At 38.5% G+C, this 22,359-nt stretch overlaps 1 protein-coding gene across 2 annotated transcripts in view; it reads left to right on the forward strand.

Moving 5' to 3' along the window:
* Positions 1-4,849: 4,849 nt before the first annotated feature.
* The window catches only part of FHIP2A (FHF complex subunit HOOK interacting protein 2A), a 35,090-nt gene continuing 17,580 nt past the window's right edge, over positions 4,850-22,359 (forward strand). For both annotated transcript variants that reach the window (XM_058544070.1, XM_058544071.1), the window contains exons 1-5: positions 4,850-5,147; positions 11,427-11,505; positions 16,158-16,327; positions 18,550-18,654; positions 19,119-19,241. In XM_058544070.1, the coding sequence (XP_058400053.1) occupies positions 5,103-5,147; positions 11,427-11,505; positions 16,158-16,327; positions 18,550-18,654; positions 19,119-19,241 (522 nt within the window). In that variant the 5' untranslated portion in view covers positions 4,850-5,102. The remainder of the gene's footprint in view (positions 5,148-11,426; positions 11,506-16,157; positions 16,328-18,549; positions 18,655-19,118; positions 19,242-22,359) is intronic.

The raw sequence follows: 22,359 nt of genomic DNA on the forward strand, positions 1-22,359 counted from the left end.
ACATACAACAATCTACTGGGGCTTTGGGGGGAAAAAATAAATAAATAAAATCTTAAAAAAAAAAAAATCTAATGTTTCCTCACTCTAGATGATAAGGATTTAGCTTTCTTTCACACACACACACACATGCCCCACTCCCACCTCACATCCATCCTTTCATCTTCCCAATATAGCAGCAATACCATAATTTAATTAGGTCAGTGTTTATATTTTTATGGTTATATAAGCACTATTTACAGTTAAGCCATGTTTATACTATGATTACTTGTTCCTGCACAATATTTTCTTTTTCTTGGTGTTAATAATGATCTAGATTTTTTTTCTTTGCTTAGTTGTCTTTGTATTTATCACTACTTCAACATCAAACTCTCCTCCTACATTGTAAATCTGCTCAAACACATAGATATTCCATTACCAGTTTCATCTTCTTGAAGATATTTCTTCTGACCTGCTCCAATCTGGACTAGTTGGTTGCTGTCCCAGCTTGATGCATAGTTGTCATCCCGGCATTCTGCTTCACCGTCATCCCAGGAATTTCCTTCACCTTCCTCTCACCACGGGCTCTGTTACCCGATTCCTTTATCTTTTTTCCCTTTGGTTTACTCCTTGCGTTTTGATGAAGTACATCTTCAGATAGTTTCCTGAGAAAGAGTGCAAGGTAGGAAAAATTTTCAACACCTTGCAAACTTGAAATGACTTATTTTGCCCTCACACTTGATTGACAGTTTCTTAGTATAGAATTCTAGATTGAAATTATTTTACCTCAGAACTTTGAAAGCATTGCCCCAATGCCTTCTCACTTCCCATGTTGTTGTTGAAAAGTGTAAGGCCATTCTAATTCTTGATTCTTGGTATGAACTCGTTTTCCTTTTTTCTCTCATTGGAAGATTTGTAGGAGCTTTCTTTGAACCAGTGTTCTGAAATCTCACAATAACATCTGCAAGAGTGAGCCTATCTTCATTCATTGTTCTCATATTTAACAGACCCTTTCAATCTGGAAACTCATGTCTTCCAGATCTATAAAATTATACTGAATTATTAGTTCAATTATTTCCTCCCTCTGTTCTCTCCAATTAGTCAGATGTTGGATCTGCTGGACTGGACCTCTAATTAAAAAAAATTTTCCCCACACTTTTCATCCCTATATCATTTTGCTCTAGTCTTCGGGAAATTTTTTCAAGTTTATTTTCTACCCTTTTTATGTTGTTTTTTCATTTCTGTTATCATATTCTTTATTTCTGAGTCTCTTTTTTTGTTCTCTAAATGCTGCTCTTTAAAAATAGCACACCGTTCTTATTTTACAGATGCAATATCTTCTTTTATCTTTCTGAAGATATTAATGATAGCATTTTTTCCCCTAAGTTTTCTTCCAATTTCTCTCTATTCAGTGCAAGCAACTGTTTCTTCCTAGTTTCTTTTTTGTCCTATTTTCTCTTTGGGCCTCTATCTTTAACATTACAAGCTTTCCTCAAATTGTTGATGACCCCAGGCTGTCTGATCCTAGGTGCACAAAAAAACTAATTGAAGCTCTGAGCGAGCAGACAGAACTTGTCAACTGGGGGCTGCACTGTAAAATTGTCTGGATTCCCTCTGTAGGATCTTTAGGTCTTTTCTCTTGAACTAATAAGATTCTCCAGGGAGGACTCTTCCTATCTTCTACCTGGAGGGATCAGCCTGATGCCTGTCAGAGCCAAGGGGAGGATGAGGGCTGGGGACATGTGTCTCGATATTCATAAGGTTTATTTTCACTTTATCCTCAGTATTCATAAGGTTTATTTTCACTTTATCCTCTTCTCTACCCCTCCCGCCCCCCTCTCCCCCAAGTATGGAACATCTGCCCTTTCTGGGAATAAGTCTCTAATCTTATGTCAGGGTGGGAAAGGGGCAGTCAGCCAATCTTTTGAAGTAGGGATGGGTCTATCCAATTCTAAACCAACTTTCAATCCACCCTTATTTCTTTTTTTTTTTTTTTTTTTTGCTGAGGAAGATTCGCTCTGAGCTAACATCTGTTGCCAATCTTCCTCTTTCTCTTTTTTTTTTTAATGTGAGCCACCACCACAGCATGGCCACTAACAGACAAGTGGTGTGGTTCCATGCCCGGAACTGAACCTGGGCCACCAGAAGCGGAGCATGTCAAACTTTAACCATTAGGCCATCAGAGCTGGGCCCCCATTCTGCTATTTTTGGCCCCACTTTTACCTTTACTTGCAGAGGTACCAATTCCTGAACCATTGAGAGGTTCTGTGAAAGCATTAATATATCACTATGGCTCCTGATTTTCTTAATCGTTGCCTTAGGATTCAGCTTTCTTTGGTCAGCCATATCAGCTACCCCCCGTGCAGCTACTTTCCAATTCTCAAAATTTTGTTGTCATCTCCTCTCTTATTTGTGCTTTTTTGTATTTTTTTGAGTTTGTACTTTGAAAAATCTCTTTACTGTAATTTTAATGGTGTTTGGGGAGGGAATGTTGTTCAATTCAAGCAATATATTTAACCATAAGTCTGCCAAATTTTGAAAGTAGTTATTACCTAACTCTTTTTCTTCTTTCTTCAACTCCATCCCAACTGAGTCTCAGTTTTATGGATTTTTCTACGTCCTCACTGATTGAACTTTATTCAGAAAAGAATTTAACGGGCCGGCCCCGTGGCTTAGCGGTTAAATGCGCGTGCTCCACTTCTGGCGACCCGGTTCGGATCCCTGGTGCGCAGGGATGCACTGCTTCTCCGGCCATGCTGAGGCCGCGTCCCACATACAGCAACTAGAAGGATGTGCAACTATCTATTGGGGCTTCAGAGAAGGATTGGCGATAGATGTTAGCTCAGAGCTGGTCTTCCTCAGCAAAAAGAGGAGGATTAGCATGGATGTTAGCTCAGAGCTGATCTTTCTCACAAAAAAAAAAAAAAAAAGAAAAGAATTTAACAAATTCATTCATCCTGAGGTGTAATGAATGACAGAGTTTACTGTATTATCTCTCCAAGAGTATTTTAATTTTAGCAGGGACTAAATTTCTTATTTGGCTTAAGCTAAAAGAATAAAGAAAGTCAGTCCGAACTGAGGAATTTCAAGCACCCATATCGAAGTGTTTTGGAGGCCAAGGGAAGCCTTTGTCATGCTTTCTCCAATCACACTTGGTTGAAGTAGGTCCAGTTCGGCCCATGCATAAGGCTGGCGATAACGTGAGTATCACTACAGGCATTCTAGGATGAGAATAAGAAGTAAGAATGAAGTAAGAATTCTAGTCCAATTTGTATGTCTTGGGACCTAGATATCAAGTAGATGAATCATCATCCTAAATATTGATACTAATCTAGAGCAAAACATATATTTTATTGCGTTTATAATATGTATACAAAGACAGGTATCATCAAATGCAAACAATTCCAAGTAAGCCTGTTTTAAACAGACCTCCTCACACAATTAGTGGTTGTACGGTATCATGAAAATGCAAAATACCATATAAATGTATGACAATTAGGTCAGGAAAATAATTATGGTTAATAATATGACTAACCATCTTAACCTGTGTAAATAATAATAATAAAAAACATTATGTATTCTTGGTTGAAGCAGACACAATTAACCAGAATTTGGTAAGGAGCACACTTTAATTCTTAGCAAACAACAGAGGATGCCTCCAGCATTCTGGGGGCTGGTACACAGAGAATGAAGGTCAACATCACCTGCTACGCAAGGGCAGACGCAACAAAAACAGGGGAGAAAAGAATACAAAACTAGTTAAAGTCTTCCTTAAATCTTGATTTCTGGTCCTATTATTTTGTTAAATACTACTATTACTAATAATAACAATGATTATTATAACAAATGCCTATGTATTACTTACTATGGACTGGGCACAAAGTGTTTTACATATATTAATAAATTCCCACACATATTTTCATCACTGGTTATGCAAAACTTACTGCACCCTCATCTTATCAAGAACTTAATGGTCCTTTTGATAAGATGCCAATACTAGCAAAAACAAACACAAAGGTCTCCAGGATATGAATATTTACATCATTTGTATCAACCCAACCTAAAATTCACCAGGCCGAATTGTGTTTCCTCAAGGCTCAACGAATACACAGGCATTTTAAGAAGCATCTATCCAAGCGCTTACATTGTACCTCCACTTATCTGTCCTGTGCATTTAGTAGAATCCCTTCGGATTCTTTCCCTCACCCGTGTTTTCCAGTATCATCTGATAAACTGAGTAGAAAATACTATACTAAGGCCCTGCACCTATCAAACATGTAACAATTATCAACTGAACCATCTTACCATTTGTCCATTTGGGGCTTCCTGTTTTAACGCTGAATAATCAATAATGAAATATATTTTACAGTTAGCAAAGCTCTTTCACCAGCATTAGTTGATTTGTTCTAATTCTTACCATTGAAACCCACGGTCTTTTTTGCCTTAGGAATACTGTGCTTTTTCTTACCAGTCTTCCAAATCCGCCCTGAAAAGACGACTCTCAATATGTATACACCTATGGCTACGTTTCCCTACAACAAAGCACGTTACTTCCGCTGGAGAAACAAAGCTGTGAGAACGGCTGAATTCTAGAAATGTAAGAATGACCGTGTCTGGGGCGCCCCGCGGCCGGGAGAGGGCGGCGGCTGCGCTCGGGCCGGCTCCCGCCCCAGGCCCGCCGCGGCCTCTCCGCGCCCCGCCCGCTCCCGCGGTGTCCGGCCGCCGCGCCGCAGGGCAGGCCTGGCCTCCCCGGGCCGCGGTGGCGCCCCCTGCAGGCCGCGGCGGGCAGAGCGGGCGGAAGGAACCCGAGCCGGGCTGCCACCGTGTCCGAGCCGGAGCCGCCGCCGCCGCCGCCGCCGCCGGAGCGTCGCGGGGCCCCGAGGCCGCGCCGAACGCCCCCCCTCGCAGCCCGCCACGTCCCAGCGCCTGGCTGCGCCGCCGCGCCGCCCGCGCACCCCCGAAGCGGCCGGGCCGGGCCGGGCCTGCCTCGGCCCTCTGCTCGTCCTCCCCGGCCCGCACCGGCCTTCACTCTGGAGCGGCCCCGGCAGCCGCAGCAGGGGCGGCGGCGGCGGATCGAGGAGCTCTCCAGGTCGTCCCGGGAGAGGCTGCTGCAGTCCCGGGACAGGATGTTCTCCAAGTTCACCTCCATCCTGCAGCACGCCGTGGAGGCGGTAAGGCCGCGGGCGGCGGGCGCACGACAGGCCGGGGATGGCGGCGGCCTGCGCTCCCCGCCGGCCCCGGGAGAGCGGGCGGCCTCGGCGCCGAGGGGCGAGGCCCGGGGCGGGCGCTGCGGGGTCGTCGGGGCGCCGGGGTCTCGGGCCTGGCCCCGAGCGGGCCCCCTCCTCCCCTTCCTGCCCCGGGCCGCCGTGGATCCCTGTCCCTCCCACAGGGGGGTGGGCGGCGGTGCCCCGGGAGGACCAGCCCTCCCGGCGGGGTGCGGGGGGCGCCTGAGTCCCCTGATGGGGACCGGGGAGTCGGGGAGCACCTGGCGGGGCCGCAGTGAGCTCCCCGGACTCCCTGACCGTTAACCTCCTCTGGAAAAAGGTGTCAGCTTTGAGCAAGACAAAAGAAACGGCCTAACATGCTCGGGCTTGCGTTTGTTTTTGTTTTGGGGGCGGGGGGGGCAGGAAGGTGTGCTCCTGCCGTGGGGCGACTCTCCCACCCGACCCCGTGTCATAATCGTGTGAGCTTTTGCTGTCGCAGGCCTTGCGGCCGGACTCAGCTGAACCTTATTGCTGATGTGCACTGGGAGTTTGGAGGGTCTCATCGAGTCTGGTTTAGACAGCTTCCAGCCCTGCCAGAGCCCCGAGACACCATCTGTTTCCTTTCTTGTCCTCTCTTGCTGGACGCTCCTCCTTTACCCTGCAATTGTCCTCTCCTTTGAGGATGTTAGACACCGGCCTAGGGAGACGTTATTCAGATATCCTAACGCTAATAAAAGACAAGTAACTAAAAAGAAAATATCTTGCTGCTCTTTTAGTAATGAGGTCTAGTTGCTCTACTTGGTTGTTTTACTTGACTCCGGGAGAATTGCCCAAATTGAAACATGCATCCTGTGAAGAAACAATTACTTTGCTAATTTTTAAAATGTCATTCTCTGTGTTCAGATTGTGTAAAATCCACGCAACTTGAAAAAACAAACACCAATGACAATAGAACAAGTTTTATGGCCAGATAAAAATAAAGTAGATTTTTGAAATTCAGTAATGAAAACAACTTTAGTACAATTGTTATTTTAAGTGATATGTGGGAAGTGTTTAAAAATCATTTTAGCTCTACTGCATGTTCTTTGGAAAACGTGTGTATCAAATCAAGAAAGAGGGTTTTCACGAATGAAGACCAGAATTACACAGGAGGGAGATGACAGTTTTAGACTTGAAGACAACTTTTAATTTTCCTTTTTTCTTATACACATTCTACGGCATCATGTTAAAAAAATTTAAAATTTAAAAAAACAGTGACATTTACATATTATTCTTTAGCTTAAAATACCAAGAATCATTTAACATTGAGTACAGCTTAATATTGAGATAACTGGGAATAAAAAGTTTATTACATTGTTTATAGCCTTTACCTATCAGGTTGATAGTTACAGAAATAAGTACTTGAAAAAGAAAGATGGCTTTCACACTTGTCTAGTAAACTTATTTGTGTCCCAAGGCCCGTGTTTTCTGTCCTCATAATCTTTTTATAATTGTATATGTTACCACTGCCAGATTATCCATGTAAATTGTCTGACTATGGCTCTGTAATATCCAGGTTCTCTACTTCGCTAAAATTAGTGAGAAAAAGTTGAGTGGATTATATTCACCTGGTCCCAGTAATCAACGCATTGCATTTAGAAAAGTCATGTTTTTATTTGCTTAGAGTTAATGTTTTCAGCTGTGATATACCCCAGTTTACTTTGATAAGAGGTTAAATCTCCTGAGAAATTTTTAGAGTATTACTCTTTTTTTTTCATTTTAACATTCTCTCTTGATAATAGACTCATATGTAGTGATAAATAAGCCATCTTTGTGGAATTTGAAGAGTGTTTTTTGCTAGCCCAAGACTGGTTTCCATTTATTTCAGTTCTATTTATTTATTTGCTTGACATTTTCTTCAATAAGCTACTCTTACCTTTCCTCATTTCATTTCGTTAGCTTTTCTCTACTCCTTTTAATTTGTATGCCGAATTAGCATCTTCTGATACAGTACTGCAATTAACATAATTATCAAGATTATGCGGAAATGGGAGATAACTCTGTTGTCAGATGCTGACATGACCTTTTTTCAGTTGTGTCGTTGTATGAGTGTAATGTTTTCTCAACCATTTTGGTGTTATTACTTTCTACGTCTCTTTGTTCAATTGGATCAGCCTTCAAATGATTTTTTAGGGTTGACTAGATAACCATATTCCTTTAAATGAGGTTTTCATGTGGAGTTTTCCTTATTGTTTAATTAAACAATGGTTTCTCCTCACTTCCTGTTAACTATTTTCAAGGAAAAAAGTATAACATATTTTCAAAGGTTGGTATTTGAAAATGTGTTATTAAGCTGATAGACTGCATTTTGAGTTTAGGAGAGAAATTCACACCTTGATCAAAAATGAAAACTGTTGTGTAATTCTTCCCTCGGTATGGAAATGATTGGCCAGTAATGGTTATGAAATGAATCTGTTCTGTTATCCAGTTGCCACATGTCACAAGTCTGAAATCAGGACTCTCTTGTAGTTAGGTCTGAGGTTGGACTGGATCATTTTATTTAGCGCAACGTCACCGAAGGACAAATAAAACAGTTTCCGTTTAGTACAATCAATGTTTGTGGAGGGCCGAGTCTGTGCTAGGTAATGCTAGGTAATCTGCCAGGGACTGGTTCCTTTTAAATTCCAACCCGTTCCATCCTTTGAGGGCAGATTTATTCCATGAGGAAAGGGCAGGGTCAAGGAAGAAAGTTTTATCTATTTTAACTAATTAATTCAATGGAAGTCATCTTTCAGAATTTGAATGTTTTCTTTCAAATTATAGTTAAGAATTAATGATGATTGTTAGGACCAGCAATCCTTTAAAAAGCTACTCTGCCTTGGGAATTCAAACCTCAAGTCAAACATACATAGTGTTTTCGTAAGTGTATTCTTTTCCAACAAGTGATCGCTAACTTCAGTCCTTCAGTCATTCAGAATGCTTTGTGAGCCCACCATGAAAGAAAGCATGGCACAGTGTGAGGGAAACAAGGTACACCTGTGTCCTTGCTCACACTGCTTACAGTCTAAGTTGGAAGACAAAACAGATACCCTGGTTAAAGGATAAGCAATGCACAAGAGTGTGGCCTAGCCCTAGAGCCATACAGAACAGGGTTTTCCAGTCCGGCCCCATCCCTTCTACACTGGACGAGTTACTTAATCTTTGTACATTTCAATTTCCTCATTGTAAAATGGAAATAAGTATACCAGTCTCATAGAATTATTGAGAAAATTAAAATGAGGTAATGTACCTGAAGTGCTTGGTGCAGTGCCTGGCACACAGTAAGTGCTTGATAAGTGTTAACCATTGTTATTATTATTATTTGGATGATTGTTCAGCCAGTGAGTTCTATAGGAGGAAGGGAGCAAGCACTTAGGATTGGAGTAGTTAGGGCTCTAGGGGAAGTGAGACTTGAGCTGGACTTTGGAGAGGCAGAGAAGATAGGAAGGGCATAGGAAAGTTAGGAGGAGGAAGAAGCATTTCAAAAGATGTGGGCGTGGAATGTTCATGATAAATGTGAGAGAGTAAGCAGATGTGGCTTTTAGAACACTAATTCTCATCTGAATTATCAGTGTAGGTCCTTTTATGTGCTAGGAATTTTAGAGAAAGACAGCCTGGGTTTCTAGTTAAAAGCAGTGTTTCCTTTCAAAAGGCAATTAACAGGCTTTGGGCCTTAATAGGAGTTTGGGAAAAATAGGAGTTTATTTTGAGAATTTAAGACCATATACTAAGTGTAAACTTTGTAGCACTGTGCCTGGCACATAACTAACTGCTCCTTAAATGGCAGCAACTGCCCTATCATTCTTTTATTCACTCAATCAATATTATCAAATGCTTATTATATGCCATCACTGAGTTGGAAACTGAGGATGCAGTGAGAAAAAAGATGACACAATCTCAGCTCTTGTAGAGTTTACAATCTAGTGGAGGAGATGGGAAATTAAATAATTACAAACGTGGCATAAAGGCTAAGAGAGAGTGAGCAGACTGATGGAAGGGATTATATTTTAGGCAGGAAGTCTGGCAAGGCTTCCCAGAGAAAGCGATGTCTAAGTTAGGCATTCATATCAGTTTTTGGTTGAGATAGTGATTGCATGAATTTTCAAAAATTTAATCTCTGTATTGTAAAAAGTTAACTCAAATTAGAATCCCCCCATGCTGATTTACATATCTCTTCTTTTTTTTTAACCCAGAGCATAAATGTTTTTAGGCAAATGATAAAGCAGGTAATTTGTGTGTTAGAATTAGTAATGAAAGAAGCAAGTTTGCTAGGAAGTTTTACATAAATAAGGAAATTTATTCATGTTTGAACAAGATTGTTACTAAACTAAGTTGTTAGCAATTTAGAACTGTTTCACCGTCTAATTAAATACATTTCTTATTTAAATCAAACTCCTGGGGAAAAGGTGTTCACAAGTAAGCAACACCATCCTGCTTTGAATTTGACTGTAGCAGCAAAGGTCCTGACACAAATCCTGTAAGATCTCTGATTTAGTGACTTGCCTTGGAAATAGAGTTAAGTCCCGTGGGTGAAATAATCTGGAACAAGGATGCTGTAATTCTTTATATACCCAGGAGATTCCCTGGGAAAAATTTAACAAATCACAACATTTATACTTAAGAAACTAGGTACATTTCTTGAAACACCAAATTTCATTTGGATTTGTCCCAATTGTTAATACATTTAACTATATAAAGCTGGTTATATTAAAAACCAGGTCCAAAAAACAAGAGAAATTTGATATGTTTTGAAAAAGATTCTAAAAACAAGTAGCTGATTAAAACAGATTTTTTTTGTCTAAAAATTTCAGGAAGATTATTTTCCCAAGTTAACACTTTCATTCTTATTTTTCTTTCTTATTTTTTTCTCAATTTCCCACAAGTAATTTCTCTCCCTAGTGTTCTCCTTGAAGCATAGTGATGCCAAAGGTTTTAACTCCTTTGTTAAAGGTCTTAAAGTCTTTTAAAACATTTCATAGCATTCTATTTGAAAATGAGGTGAATGCTTGTATTCTCTTAATCCAGTATTATTCAGAGTGGTGCGAATGGGCAAGTATAGTTGAGCTAGCATTAAGAGGTTGATGATTTCTGAACATTTTTCAGGTCCATTTCTTTTCTAACTACATTTCATCTTCTGGATTGGAACACTTGTCTATGACCAACGTTTACAATTTGCCCAATAGTTTGGAAATTGTTTCGGCAGGGTTTCAAACTTTGAGTTCTTTGCTGGGGACACCAAGAAATCCCAGTGGAACAAGTAGAAGTACAGGAGTAGCATGACCTCTTAGGTCATCTGTTTAGATGAAGTATATAAAAATGGAAGATTACTCTGCCGTAGTTCAGCTTCCCAGAATAGAAACCTTATTTGTTCTTAAGTAAGCTGGGTCAACTCTGTACTTTCTGACCAAAATTTATTCCCGATACGAGGACGGGGGGAGTGTTCTCTCTCTCACTCTTTAAGGAAGAGAAAATGTTGTAGAAGGTATCTCCAAGTCTTTTTCTATCCATTTCACACCCATTTGAAATACTTGTAGGTTTGCTATGAGATGGCGGAAGAGATGTAATTTTGGTCTTAAAACTTCTAAAGTAAATTTCAAAGCTAAAATGTAAAACATTTTTGACTTTGTGGAATTTAAATTGGTAGTGTCTTGTTCACGTAGTTATTTTGCTAAAAAAATGCATTGCCTAATCCAGGCTTGAAAAAGAAAAGATTTACATCTGTATGTCACTGAAAGTAGGGAACAGTTTTCATCTGATTACAGGGTTGACTTTTGTATATCTTTTAGTAGTGGTGATGTGTAACTGGTTACATAACAGTTTTTTACTGTTTTGCATTTCAAAGTCCTAGGTACAAAGATTCCTGGTTATGGATAATTTCGTTTCACTGATATTTTAGTAATAGAATATGTGTGTTTTCATTTAGCACTGTTACTTTTGAAACCGTATGTAGTTCCTGGTTTCAGGGGAGGAAAAAAAAAACCTAATTCTGTAGTTTAATAATAATGTTGATAAATGTGTTTTTCCTCTTTCTTAATAAATCATTTTTACTTTCTTGGATTTGACTTATTTTGTTTCTTTTTGATATGTGGTCTGTAGAATCAAGTTCAAGTGTACCCTTATTTTTATGCTGCTTTTGCATCATTATTAGGCAAATACTGCGTGAGGCTTTATGGGGAATGTTTAATGCCATTTTCTTAATTGTTGTGATCTTTTTGTGTGTTTGTGTAGCTTGCACCTTCTCTTCCTTTACAAGAAGATTTTGTTTATCACTGGAAGGCAATTACCCATTACTACATAGAGACTTCAGGTAAGAAACAATGCTAATATTAATCAAAGAGAAAATGTGTGAAATACTAAAATATATTTCAAATTAGTTTTCAAAGTTATTTTATATTTAAGTTTATAGACAATTTGTTTTACTTTTTTTTTTTTTTCTGTGAGGAAGATTAGCCCTAAGCTAACACCTGATGCTAATGCTCCTCTTTTTGTTGAGGAAGATGGGCCCTGGGCTAACATCCATGCCTATCTTCCTCTACTTTATATGGGACGCCGCCACAGCATGGCTTGACAAGCAGTGTGTCAGTGCGCGCCTGGGATCCGAACCTGCAAACCCCTGGCCGCCACAGCGGGGTGCGCACACTTAACCACTGCGCCACCAGGCCGGCACCACAATTTATTTTACTTTTAATTCCTCTTTTGGATTCATTCAAAAATATGTCTGTTGAGTACCTACTATGTGTAGGTGTTGTTCTAGGCACTGGGAGATAAAACAATCAGACAGACAGAATCCCTGTCCTAATAGAGCTTATGTATTGATTGGGGGGAAGCAAACAATAAATAGAGAACTCCATATAGTGTGTCAGATGATAAATGTTAAGGAGAAAATGAAGCAGGCTAAAGGGGATAGAAGTTTGTGTGATTGGGGAGTTGTGGGGACAGTTGGCTATTTAAGGTTAGAAAAAGCCTCATTGTGCGAGGTGACTGGGGGTCGTCTGGGAGAAAGGTCCCAGGAAGAGGAACAAGTGCACAAACCCTGAGGGTGGAGCACTCAGCGTGCTTGGCATAGTCTGGGAGCTACAAGGAAGCCAGTGTGGCTAGAGCATAGTGAACGAGGAGAAGGGTGGGAGGGAGATATCAGACAGGTGGGGGGTGCAGATTCACACAGGACCTTGTAAGCCATTGTAAGGGCTTTGGCTTTTACTCTAAGATGGGAAGCCAGGAGAGGGTTTTGAGCTGAGGTGTAACATAATCTGTTTTAAAGGGACCACTTTGGCTTCTGTGAAAAAATTAGATTGAAAGTATGCAGAAGCGAAGCTGGTAGAAGAGTTAGGGGACTATTGCAGCGATCTGAGAGATGATGGTGTTTTAGACATGGTAGAGGTGGTAAGAAGTGATTGTATTCTGGGTGTATTTTGAAGGAAACTTTGTTGGTGGATTCAGATATTGGATATGAGAGAAAAAGAGTCAAGGATAACTCCAAAGTTTTGGGCTTAGACAGTTGGAAAACTGGAAGGGCCACTTACTGAGAATGGGAAGACTGTAGGAGGAGCAGGTTGGTAAGAGCATTTTGGACATGTTAAGGATGTCCATTATATATCCAATTGGATATGTCAAGTAGACATTTGGAAATAGGAATCTGGAATTCAGGGTAGAGGTCTAAACTAGACATATGAAATTGAGAGTCATCAGCGTGTAAGTAGGATTTATAGCCAGGAGACAGAATGAAATTTTCTGGCAAGTCAAGGTAGATGGAAGAGAGAAGGTGTTCAGGAACTGAGCCCTTGGGCTCAATATTTAGAGGTTGAGAAGATGAGAAGGATAGCAAAGGAAACTTTGCTTTTGACAATGAGGTAGAAGACAGTCAAGAGAGAATGGTGTCCTAAAAGCTAGAACAGGAGAGAGGGAGTAATTGTGTCAAATGATGCTGATGTCAAGTTAATGAAGACTAAGAATGGGTCATTGGCTTCAGCCACGAGGAGCTCATTAGTAGTCTTGATAAGAACTGTTTTAATGGCAAGGAAGAGAGAGAAGACCTAATTGGAGTAACTTTAAAAGGAAATGGACAGAGACCATGTATAGAATATATGTATACACTGCTCTTATGAGGAGTGTTAGTGTAAAGGGGAGCTGAGAAATGGAGCAACAGCCAGAGGGAGATGTGGTGTCGAGAGGGTTTTAAAAATTGTTTTAGAGATGGAAGATACTGCAATTTGTAATTGGGATGTGATGGGAATGATCGAGTAGAGAAGGAGAGGTGGGTACAAGAGTCAGATGAGATAATTTCTGAGCAATATCTTTAAGTAGGCAAAGGGGGATGGGATCTAGTGCACAAGTAGGGGCTTAGCCTTAATAAGCTTGTGGATTCATTAAAATAAGGAATAAAGCAGAACATATGGGTATAGGTGCAGGAAGGGGATAGATGTGGTATAGAGAGTCTTTGGAAGTTATCCTCTGGTTGCTTCTATTTTTCTCAGTGAATAAGAAGGATGGAGAGTGAATATGGGGGAATGTGAATGAATTAGGTCAAATGTCAGCAAAGCTTTCCTGTAAAGGGCCAGATAGTAAATATTTTAGGCTTTGTAGGCTATACAATCTCTGTTGCAACTATTCAATTCTGTTGTTGTAGTGCAAAAGCAGCCATCAACAATACATAAAAGAGTAGCATTCTTTTGTTCCAATACAACTTTATGTATAAAATAGATGGCAAGGCTGGGTTTGTTCCACGAAGTTTGGCAGCCTCTGAAACAAGAAAATGCAGTGCATTGCCCCATAGCACTGTGGGCTCTCCTGAGGAGTGTATAGGTAAACACAAGTGGATATGCAGCTTAGACACGTGTCATTTAACTGAAAGGAAGCGTGAAAAAAATGAGAATAGTTGATTTGGTAAGCTGATGGGGTCATAGGTGATTCTTCTTTAAAAGAAAAAATCCTTTATATTTGCATGATAAGTAAAAAAAAGACAAAAATATATGTATACACCTTTAAATGTAAAATATAATTTCTACCTTAATTTGCACGTTTAGACAACAGATCTACAGAAACGTTTTTTGAGAGGAGCTGCCTTTTCACCTGACTATTCTTAGCCCTTGTGAATTTATGGCCCATCCATGGCTTTAAGGAAAGGCTTTAAGTTCTTGCTCTAAATGATTTTTTGCAATCTAGTAGCAGAAACAAGTGTGTCTATTACCGTGAGGTATGATGGGAGAAATAAGTCTGTGTCAGGCACAAGAGAGACAAAGGAGGCGGTGTCTGACCTGGGCTTTAAAGAATGAATAGGAGTTCGCAAGGTAGATAAGGAGGGCAAAGGCATTTCAGGTGGAAGGAATAGCATCTGCAAAGGCTCAGAGATCTAAATACAGCTTAGGAGTGATGAGAATAGACTAGAAACTACATCTTGTCTTCTAGAGAGCTAGGATTTTAATCCTGTCAAATCAAATTTACAGTTTATTTCTCAATTTAAATAACTATTTAAATTTTTCTCCATAAATAGCTATAATCAAACTAGGCTTACACATTCATTCTTTCCTGGAATGTTTATATAAAGTCTGCAATTAGAGGGGAAAAACATTTTTAAAAAGTAAATTTCAAATAAACTTACAAATTATCTTCTTTAGCACTAGGCTACTCATTTTAGAAGACTATGATATGAGACATCATAAGTTAACATTTCTTGAATTCTTACTATGTGCTAAGGCAGTGGGCTTACACACATTATTTCACTGAAATCATACAACAGCACTTACTGGTGTTGATTAGCTCATTGTACAGATGTTGTTGGTGACTGAGGCTTAAATAGTTTGTCCAGGTCATCCAGCTAAAAGTGACAGAGCCAAGATTCGAATCCAAGTTGTTCAACTCCAGGTCCCATGCTTTTAACAACTGTCCCATACTATATCAAATTTGATACATATGTCCTCCCAGCAAACAAGAGTGACCCTTGTCTTTCCATTGTTTTCTCCATAAGACTTAGTATTATGGTTCCCTCTGTGTGTGTGTGTGTGTGTGTGTGTGTATGTGTACATACATTGCATGTGTGCAAAGAAATATATCATCAAATACATAGTATCCCAGGATTGTGTTGTACAAAATTATTTAGTACTGTAGAAGTACTAAATAAATGACAATAGAGACATAGTAAGAATTGGCATTCCCTAATATGTTTTATATTTAAACATTCTATAAAACTTCACAATTTATTAAGTAATTTAACCCTTGTTCAATAAGGATAGATTGATAAAACCGTGAGATTTTTGAGTCTAACTGTGATATGTAAAAAGTATCAATACATTTTTATTTTAAAATATCAGTAGTATTTTATAAGAATTCTCCTGAGAAGCAGCTTTCACTTTGGGAATAGCTATCTGTTAATGAGAGGAGATGTCAGAAATTTTTAATAGAGGGTTTTTCTTTGGGTTCCTCTTGTTTTCGTACATGGAGATGAATTAGGGGCATTAAGTGTCTGACTTCCCAACGTTACAAAGCAGTGACGTAACAATCAAAAACAGAACCTGTCCTCTCCACACATTCTACGTTAGTCAGCTTAGTGTTCAAGGCCAATTTATTTCTATATAAAGAGACTTAAAATTCAGATTTTCTGAACTGGCTAATTGAAAAAAATTAATTATAATTGCATACATAATTCTGATGTTACATGTATTTTTTCTGATCATGTTCCTATTCCAATATAAATGGCTCTTATTTCTGAATTATTATGCATGAATATTAGCTTATAGAATATCTTTCAGAATATTGATTGTTTTTGAATAAGAATTTGGCAAAAAGCTTCATCTAAATTCTAGCAAAGATAATTATACCCTGTGTATAATCCTTACTTAAGTGTGTAGTTCAGATTTTTCTCAGTTTGAATAAGAACAGGGAAATATATAGAGTATTTTAGGTGCAAATGTGCAGTTTAAAAATGTTTGAATATTTGTTTGATGAATGTTTTTTATTGTTTAGATGATAAAGCCCCAGTGACAGATACAAATATTCCATCTCATCTGGATCAGATGTTAGATATATTGGTACAAGAAGAAAATGAACGGGAATCTGGAGAGACGGGGCCATGTATGGAATATTTGCTTCATCACAAGATCTTGGAAACATTATATACCTTAGGGAAAGCTGATGTAAGTTCCTAATCTACATCATGTTCTTAGGGGTGTAATACATGCATTTGTGTCTTAGGGATAAAGAAGATCCCAAGTACTAAATGTAATTATAGAGATGTGTATTAAGCATGGCAGGATTCAAGTCAGTATTGTGAGAAAAAAAGAAAAGAAAATTGTGTGGTCTATACGAATATGACTTGCTATAGAGGTAGCAAAGCTCCCAGATGCTCTAGACAGCAACGGATACTTAGGCTGCTTAGAATTACAATGTAAATATTTTTGAAAATAAACTCAAGTACATGTGCTCAGAATCAAAGGAAATGAGAAGGACCCAATGAAAATTGGGTTACAAAAATAGGAATTATTTTTCGTAATCCTGAAAGAGAATGTCACTGGTTATTCTGACATTAGCTCTACTGATGAGTGGAGTCAATTCAAGTTTTTAGGCCTAATGAATCTTGAGAAATCTTTGCAAAGCTGATATTATGATATAAGTAATATTCTGTACCACCAAACTTTCAAATTACTTATAAAGACGAGTTTCAAACCATGTGATGGTGTGTGGGCAGGGGAGGAACTTTGGGTTCAGGTTCGGAGGCCTGGCTTCGTCACTAACATACTGTGACCTTCGACAAGTCTTCTTGGTTAATCTTCCTCCTCTTTAAAAATGAGGAGGTGATCGCTAAGGGGCCTCCCCCACCTCTAAAAATCTATGGTCTGTTTTGTGAATTTTTCTAATATATGTGAAGATCAAACTAAAAAAGACAAACTAATAGACATGTTTAAACACCAAATAGAATTATGAATAATAGTATTAAAGACAATTTTGTTTTAACTAGCTCTTTAACACTCTAATTCATTTTTATGTTAAATTCATTCAATTTATATTTTCTAGGCAACACATCTGCTCCCAATGTCCTGCAATTCATTTCCCTCCTCCCTTCTTTTTCCTGTCCTTTGAAGAGAGGGATTGTGCAACACTAAATTGAATAAATATTAATTGATTTTTGAGCAAATGTTAGTAATTGTACTACTAGTAAATTTATTTTGATATTGGTGATTGTAAATATTGTGTTTTTTCCTGAATAATTCAAGGTATTTGCTGTCTTAAAAAATATTATTGTTCTTAAGATTATAGTTTATACTATTTCCAGATAATATATCTGTGATGATCCTTTGGAAATACTTATCTTGTGACTGTATTTTAAATGTGAGGCAGTATAAGCAGATTAATTATAGAACATAAAACCGTGTTAATTCATACTCTTCTTCTTTTTTTTTTTTTTTCTGAGGAAGATCAGCCCTGAGCTAACATCCGTGCTAATCCTCCTCTTTTTGCTGAGGAAGACTGGCTCTGAGCTAACATCTATTGCCAATCCTCCTCATTTTTTACCCCCAAAGCCCCAATGGATAGTTGTATGTCATAGTTGCACATCCTTCTAGTTGCTGTATGTGGGACGCGGCCTCAGCATGGCCGGAGAAGCGGTAGGTCGGTGCGCGCCTGGGATCCGAACCAGGGCCGCCAGTAGCGGAGCACGCGCACTTAACCGCTAAGCCACGGGGCCGGCCCAGTTCATACTCTCTTAATCCACAATATGAATAATCATCAGGGTTACCTACTTTTCAGCAAATATTTAAAACAACTGGCATGATATAAAAACTTGTTTATTAAATATTCATTGCCCATAATAATCATAATGTAAATAATTTTGTAACTAATTTAAAATAGCATTGTTAGAATAAATCATAGCAGTTTATACATAGGATTCTTTTACTTATATATGTGTGTTAGAAGGCTTTATTTACTGCTACATATATATGATGGAAAGTTGTTGGTTACCTGTCATTAGTATAAGTAACAAGATTCTGCCTTTGCTTTGGCCAGGGAGTTAACTGTAATAGTTACCCAAGCATTTAGAATATAAACAGGTTGGTTGACATTGCCTGAACTAAACTCTCATCTCCACGGCATATTATCGCTGTGCTGTTTGTAATTACATCAGCCTATGGTCCCATACGCTGTATTATATAGTCCCAGATGTAATTTTATTTCTAGGATACCAATCGTTAATATTTGATTGAGAATTTTATTCTGACAAAGTCATTAACTGGCTAAGTGCATTGATTTTTGAGAGTGGAATACATTCACATATATTGTGTCTCCTATTTTTTAAGCTTATGAGTGAGTGTGTGCATTGTCTGTTCTCTTCTTGTTTGCTTTCCTGTTTTCCTATGCCCAGTGTCCTCCAGGAATGAAACAGCAGGTTTTGGTATTCTATACCAAACTCCTGGGAAGAATCCGGCAGCCTCTACTTCCACACATTAACGTGCACAGGCCAGTGCAGGTATTTTATTCCCCTTACGTAAAACTATTTGGTTTCGTTTCTTTTAGTATAGAAATGATTTTATGTGATTTTTGTAAGAGTAAAAATAATAAAGGAAATTATTCTAAAAATAACATGCAAATTAGCAAATACTTGAGCTTTATGATGTTGTATTAAGTGCTATTTCATGTCTTTATATTTCTCTTTTAAAATTTTATACATTAATTTTTTCTTTAACTTATCTCTATGACATCTCAGGGAGAGTTTATTATATACCTCATTAATTTTTGGGGGTAATGGATTTGAAAAACTTATTACTAGTATATTTATTTTGATATAGGTGATTGTAAATAGTATTCTTTCTGAAAAATGCAAGCTATTTGTATTATTTGAAATTTTAAATATCCTTAAGGTAAATGTATGGCTATTTATATACTTGTAAAAAGTAACCTAAGTTTAAAAATCTGTTTTAAATTTTTTGACAGAAATTAATTCGATTGTGTGGTGAAGTCCTTGCAACACCAACAGAAAATGAAGAAATTCAGTTTCTGTGTATCGTGTGTGCAAAGCTGAAACAAGACCCCTACTTGGTTAATTTTTTTCTGGAGGTATGGTACACTTCTTGTCAACTTTTAAAGTACGCTTATATTAAAATTATCGTGAGAATTGAATTCTGTGGATCGTATTAGAAGAAATTACGTTTTGTGGGTATCAGCTTGTTTTACTTCCTAGAATTATTTTCCTTGAGATCACTGTTTTAGTTTAACTTTGAAATTATTTTCAAAGAATGTAGTTGAGCCAGATATATGGGGCGGTGCAGACACTGGGCACATAGAAAGCCAAGGGTCAGAAGGAGTGCAGCATAAGGGGTCCACCAGGGAGAGAGGAGTCACGGGAGTGTACAAGCCAGCATGTTTCCAAGCAAGCTTGCTCTGGTGTGGAGCGTAGGTGATCCAGCCTGGGCTCAGGATGGTGTGTGCAGATTTGGACAAGATGTAAAAAATCACGAGTTACCTCTCTAGCCTGGTATAGGAGTTGGGATTGTTCTATTATTTTGTACTGTCTTTTCATAGCCATAGTCACCAAATCATAATTTACTTAAGTAAATTTGGATTTACTTAATTTGGATATTTTGGATTTTACTTCCAGTTTTAAATTAGAAAATAATTTTTGTGTTCTTCCTGCTTTCATTCACTTCTTGTTTTCAGCAGTGAAGTCATTTAGGAATATATTTGAAAAAATCATAATGTTGTTTTTGTTTTTTTAGTTTTTAAAAAAATCTTTGTTTTTCTTTTTTTTTCTTGTTAGATTGACATATAAGTTATATTCAATACAATTCTCTCTTTTTGGTCTATAGTTCTATGAGTTTGACAGACACACACAGTCGTGTAACCACCACCACAATCAAAATATACAGCAGTTCCATACAGCAGTTGTGGTTGTCCTCTCTCCGCCCTCAGCCCCTAGCAAGCACTGATCTGTTTCTGTCCCAAGTTTTCTCTTTTCCAAAAAGTCATATAAATGTAATCAGCCTTTTAATTCTGGCTTTTATTGCTTAGCATAAAGCATTTGAGATTCATCCATGATCTTGGTTCTTTATATTGTTGAGTAGTATTCTGTTGTATGGACATACCATGGTGGTTTATCCATTCACCAGTTGAGAGACTTTGGGGTTGTTTCCAGTTTTTGGCAATTAGGAATAAAGCCACTATAAACGTTCAGTACAGATTTTTGTGTAAATCTAGGTTTTCATTTCATTTGGGTAAATACCTAAGAGTAGGATTGCTGGATCGTGTGGTAAGTTTATTATTTTCATAAGAAACTGCCAAACTGTTTTCCCAAGTGGGTTTATCATTTTGTGTCCCATCGACAGTGTATGAGAGTTCCCATTGTTCTATGTCCTTGTCGGAGTGGTTGTGGTCAAGTTTCTTTTGTTTTCTGTTAAAAAATTTTAGCCTTTCTAGTAGGTGAGTTAGTGTGCTATTTCACTTTACTGAATAAGTAATTTAGGATCCTATTCTGCGCTCTTACTAGAGATAAGTAAGCAACTAAGCGGCAAAGTTGCGTGAATTTGAATTTCTAGGGAGTGTTAAGGACAATGAATGCCTGTTTTTCATGATGTGCGTCATATTTTGAAAGTTTGCTTGAAAATGGCTGGAATAGCCTTAAGACTTCAGATTTTAAAGATTTATTAATAAGGGTGATACTACAGTCCTTTTAGTTTTTAATGTAAATATATCAAATATCTCAATTTGGCTAAGTATGAGACTTTTCTCCTCAAAGTTTTTTTTTACTAAAGTTTTCTTAGATACCTTAGTTACTTTAGATGCGTGGCTTTTTTTCCAAGCTTAAGGTTTAAGGAATTTTTCTCAGAATCTCTGAAACTTGTTTCAGAAATACACAGCCATAGATCAGAAGCAGAGAAAATTTGCAGACATGTGTGTTGATGGTGAGATGCACTTTATTTATCTGTCTTTAGAGACGCCTTTACATTTAGATCTCAAAACAAAGAACACCCTTCAGACTTAGTGTCATATCTGCTATAATGCAGCATTTTTATAGCACACACTTCTCCACAGCCTGAGGTGGTTGGTATCTCCGTTTTCTGAACTGATAGGACTATTCATACACTTTTAATATCAGTTATTACAGTCTCTCTGGCATTAGAGTTATTTATCAGCATTTTATTTTCTCCTGCTGGTCAATCAGCTCCTTGAAGACAAAGACTGTCTCATTAACCTTTGGATCCGCACAGCTTCTCTAGTATCTAACACAAGGCATAGTAACTGCTTAATTAACACATTGAATGAATGAATGTTTAGAGAAACACAGCTTTATTACCTGTAGGTATAGATAATAACAAAAGTACTTTCAGTTCTCAAGCATGTATCCCCTGAAATCTAATCTCTGTATTCCTTTATATCAGCCAGTATATGCGTCTACTATGGGTTAAGTGCATATGGTAGATGAGTTAGAAACATACCTTGCCCTAAAGGAGTTTATAGTCTGGTGATGAGGTGAAGACGAATGTTCAGATACTGTAATCTAAAGTAGAGTAAGGTCAATATCTTAAGAAAGATACAAAGTAAATGTGCCTTAAGCGTTCATAGGATAAAGAGATTATATCTGCCCTAGGTCATCAGGAAAGACTTCATGGAAGGTTTTCTTTGAAATGGGCCTTGCCAGATGCTTAGATCAGAATGGGTGCACATATGTAAAGGAATGAAGATATAAAAGTTTCTGGTGTCTTCAGGAGACCATAGTTAGGATATGTGGTAAGGCGGGGGCCTGGACAGATAGACTAGGAATTGACAAAGGCTTTGAATGGCAGGAAGAGGAATTTGTGCTGACTTGTAGTTACTGGGGAGCCATTGAAGATTTCTGAGCAGGGATGTTATTACATGATGTTATATGCGCTTTAAGAAGTTAAATTGGTGGCAGCATCTTGTACAGTGGATTCCTTTGAGAGGAGAGAGAAAAACAGGGAAACTAACTACGAAGCTGATGGAGTAACCCAGACAAGAAATAACAAGGGCTAGACCTAAGTTGGAAGCGGTGAGTTGGAATGAGGCCAATATATTCAGGAGACTCTGGAGGTAGACCCTATGTGGTCTTGTGCAGGACGCAGGAGAAAGGATGATGAATGCTTGAATTCTTGAACCAATAAGGCTGCTGCTAATGGAAAGAAGGAAGCCCTGAAAGAGCTTATTTTGAGTGGAAGGTGGT

This window comes from Diceros bicornis, chromosome 6 (assembly GCF_020826845.1).
Source record: "Diceros bicornis minor isolate mBicDic1 chromosome 6, mDicBic1.mat.cur, whole genome shotgun sequence".
NCBI lineage: Eukaryota > Metazoa > Chordata > Mammalia > Perissodactyla > Rhinocerotidae > Diceros > Diceros bicornis.